The sequence below is a fragment of the Aphanomyces invadans genome (genome assembly GCF_000520115.1).
Source record: "Aphanomyces invadans strain NJM9701 unplaced genomic scaffold supercont1.41, whole genome shotgun sequence".
Lineage (NCBI taxonomy): Eukaryota > Oomycota > Saprolegniomycetes > Saprolegniales > Verrucalvaceae > Aphanomyces > Aphanomyces invadans.
The window spans coordinates 346,197-350,055 of NW_008580186.1; the positions used below are offsets into that span (position 1 = coordinate 346,197).

General features: G+C 59.2%; 1 protein-coding gene across 1 annotated transcript; it reads right to left on the minus strand.

Annotated features, from left to right (window-relative positions):
* Window positions 1–887: 887 nt before the first annotated feature.
* On the minus strand, window positions 888–3,659 carry H310_12622 (hypothetical protein; the record flags this gene model as incomplete). Its single annotated transcript, XM_008879773.1, has 2 exons — window positions 888–3,030; window positions 3,228–3,659. The coding sequence occupies 2 exons, from the start codon at window positions 3,657–3,659 to the stop codon at window positions 1,015–1,017; spliced, it is 2,448 nt and encodes an 815-aa protein (XP_008877995.1). The 3' UTR covers window positions 888–1,014.
* Window positions 3,660–3,859: the final 200 nt, after the last annotated feature.

Genomic DNA, 3,859 nt, shown 5'->3' on the forward strand with positions numbered 1-3,859 from the left:
TTTGTTGTGTCTGGTTGGCCTCTTGGGCACAAATCCGAGCCTGGGCTTCCTTGTTGACCGCCCCCACCTCGGTCATCAACGTTCGATACGACGTACGTGGCGGCTTTGCCGATATCATGGACACCACTACCGGCAAGTGGGTAACTATCGACCTAGGCGTGACGAGCGCGACCGCTTCGTTGCCGTCGACTTGGCGGATTTGCATCTTGAACAGCGACTCTTTGCGCTCTCGTTCATAAGTTGTATGTGGCGATGTGGCTCGGGGGGTTGACGGAGTGAGGGGGGTCAACATGGACGAGGAAGGCGGGGGTTGCGGGGGCGAAGCTGTGTGGCTCCGCGATGACGATTGCGTGAACGATGGTGCAAATCTTTGGGGAGGATCGTGACCGATCTACGGCACGGTCAGTGACCTCCCTCGTTAGTGTGATGTCGACGGCGTGGCCACGCGTTGACAAGTGGAGAGGTGTACTCGGCGAACACGATCGACGAACCTGGTTGAGCTGATCTTGCAGAAGACGTTTGCCGCGAGGACTGGCCGGTTTCGTGGCGGGGTTGGACATGCTGGTACCGCGGTTCGTGCTGACTAAGTGCTGCAACAGCGCAAGGGTGGCCTGACTAGATGGAGGCATGAGCTGCTCGCGAAGGTGGTCACCGCATCCCGACTCGGGCATCGCACGTAGCAGTTACGAGGGTTCATGATTGGCCTCGGTTGAAACCGCCTTGTCATAGCGACCTAGTCGTTCCGCCAACGACTCCCTCATCGGACAACACAGAACGAAGAACAGGACTCTCGTGGCTGCGGCCACCAAGAAGTCGCTCCAAGCGCTGCATTGCTACCCCCCACTGAACCTAGCTACGGGTCCATTAGATGGCAACAACAACAGTGGTGGAGGATCATTTCGTGCTTCCAGATTGTTAAACATGCTCCACCGTTCGAATGAGGAACGAAGTAGGTTGGTTGTGCCACTGGTCAAGCCCAACGATGCACACCAGGTTGGGTACACTGTCATAGCCCTAACAACTCTGCTCTACTCCAGTCGACCTGGAGGCCGTGGTGACGCTCCACTTGTTGCCATCGTAAGACAGGTCGGTCGTGGGCCAGTAATGATTGTCTGGTTGGATAGTGATCATGGTTTCCCGCGCGTTCAAGTCGACCAGGCGGAGCCGCACAAACTCGTCATGTGCCAGCGTGGTCACGATGGTTAAGAACGTGTCGAGCGTTGGGGTTGCCACGTCGTTCACTTGCACGATGAACTGCGACTGCAGCATGCCGGCTTTGTCTGCCGGACTGCCGCGGTACCGATACGACACGTACACGCCGCTCGTCTCACGGCCGTCCAAACCTCGCTGCATGACGGCCACGTGGGGTGCATGGAGCATGAGACCGCTCCAGAGAACCACACGATCCGTCCCTCGCGTGCTCAACTCGCACATGTCAACAGGGACGACCACCGCCTTCCGGTCCCGCCACACCGTCACGGCCACACTGGATTTGCCACGACAAGATCGAACAACGTCGGACGACTTGGCGACGACTAGCCCGTCGATGGCCAAGACAAAGTCGCCGCTGCGGAGTTGGCGACTTGCCTGGCTACCAGTCATGCACTTTTGAACGGTCAGGACTTGCCGTGTGTCGTCTGTGCATTGTTCGAGCGCCGAGAGCATGTCGGGTGCCAAGTGGAAACCGGCGCGGGCGTCGGCCAAGCCGAGCGTTCCAAAATCCACCGGCAGCCACGACACCGTTGACGGCAGGCGCACGTCGCGTTGCTGGCACAAGTTGACGAGATCATATATCCAGAATACTGGCACCCCAAACGCAAACGCTTGGATGCGGCCGTCGGTGGTTTCTTCGTCTTCGAATGCTAAGTACAGCGCGACGACAGCGGTGGGGTCGTTCGGGTCGGTGAACACGCCACCGCGTGCGGCGGCAATTTGCTGGTCCAGCGACATCAATTCGACTTGGCAACTGCTGCCCTTAAATCGTGGGACGCGGAAATCGACGACGGGGAGGCGCTCGACTTTGCTGACGACCGTCGTGGCCGTGACAACCGTCCAATTTCGCGAGAGCCCGGTGAACGACAGCGACGCGCCGACCCGAAGGCAGTCCGGGGGCGCCGTTGTGTGGGCGATGTGCATGCTCGAAACCAGGCCGGGCGTGACGAGATCCGGGTTGTACTGGACAATTGTGGCGTTATAGATGGGGTCGACATATCGAATCGCCGCGGGGACTTGCAACGACCCGGCTATCGTGACGGTCACGTCGCCCAGCGAGACAGGGACAGTGAACTTGTCCACAAGTACAATGCCCAACGAGGCATTCACGACGTACCCGACGCCATCGTAGCACGAAGTCGACATGCCGTCGATCGTCAAGTGCGTGTCGAATCGAACAAAAACGAGCGACGCCAAGTGAGTGGCCGTGACGGCGTTTTCTACTTGCAAACGAGTGGTCGAGGCAGCGCCGGGAGGCGCGTATGTGGAGGCAGCACCATTCGAGTCGTTTGTACGAGGTGCCGAGGTGCCGGTCGACGTTGCGACAACGGATGCGTCCACAACGTCGTCCTTCGGGTCGGCAGACGACGCCATGGGCGGATCGGACGCACCGGCCGATTCCTTGCGTACGTCGCACGGCTTTGACGGGACGCACGGAAGGACCGTCGGATGCCACAGGCCGTCTTGGTCCGATCGTGAGTACATTTGCATCGGCCCCCAGTGCCGATCGATCGTGACGACGGCGGTCTCGGTCTGGTGGCGGCTGGCGCTGTAAAAGTACTGCAAGCTGACGCGGGAGCCGTCGGGCAACTGTTGCAAAATCGCGACGAACGCGTCCAACGTCGGCGTGACAATGTCGTCCAGGGACACAATCAAGCACGATTCAAAAATGTCCGCCTTGAACAGCATGTGTCCTGGTGCGGCCACGTAGACGCCGCCAACAGGCAGCGCCATGTTGCGGGCTTGTTGGTATGATAACTCGTGGATCACGCAATGGCCGACTTCGAGAAAGCGGCTCGGTGAGATCGCATGTAGATCCTACCACTGCGTTAGCCATCATGTCGTTGGTTGTGGCAAGGCGCGACACTGGTACAGTCCACACATCGACGCTCGCGACCAAAGGAAGCGCTTCGATTGGCATTACGTTTCAAGCGCACACAAGGTGGTCGCATGGAGCATTCCTGACCCGATACAAATCGATCGAGGGGCTCCACTTGTCGCAACACAAGGCATACCTGCACAGTCACATGACCATCCACTGGCCTGGCACCTCCTCGTTGAAATGTCACCAAGAGGGACTGTCCGATCGAGTCGTCAAGGATCGACTCCAACGCTAAAAACGTCGTACAATACTGGCCATTGATTTTGAGAAGGATATCTCCGACGTCCAAGATGCCGTCGGCGGGGCCTTCCGGCAGCACTTGGTCCACCACTAACACGCCCAATACGGAACCGCTCTGGCGTCGTATGGATGCTTCAGTGGTCGATGACAAGCCCAACTGCCTGGCTTCGTCGAACGGGACGTGGCGAAATATGGTTTGCCACGTGCCTCGGGTCACGACCTCGCCCTGTTGCAACAACTTGAGAGCGCGCGTGACGCGGTCCAACGGGAGGTAGTACGACGACGCGGCATTGGTCGCGCCGCCTGCGTTGAGGGCGATGGCCATGCCCTGTGCATTCAGCACGGGGGACCCACTCGACCCACCGCTCGTGCTGCTCGCGGCGGCGTAGTAGAACGTGTTGAAGTCGTTGTACCCGGTAAGGCCGTACTGCGGTGCGGCGCGGTCGAGTTTGGCCAAGATTCCAGGAAGAATCTGCACCTTTTCCGCGTTGTCGTTCCCGACGACGCGAATCGGCGTGCCGACTT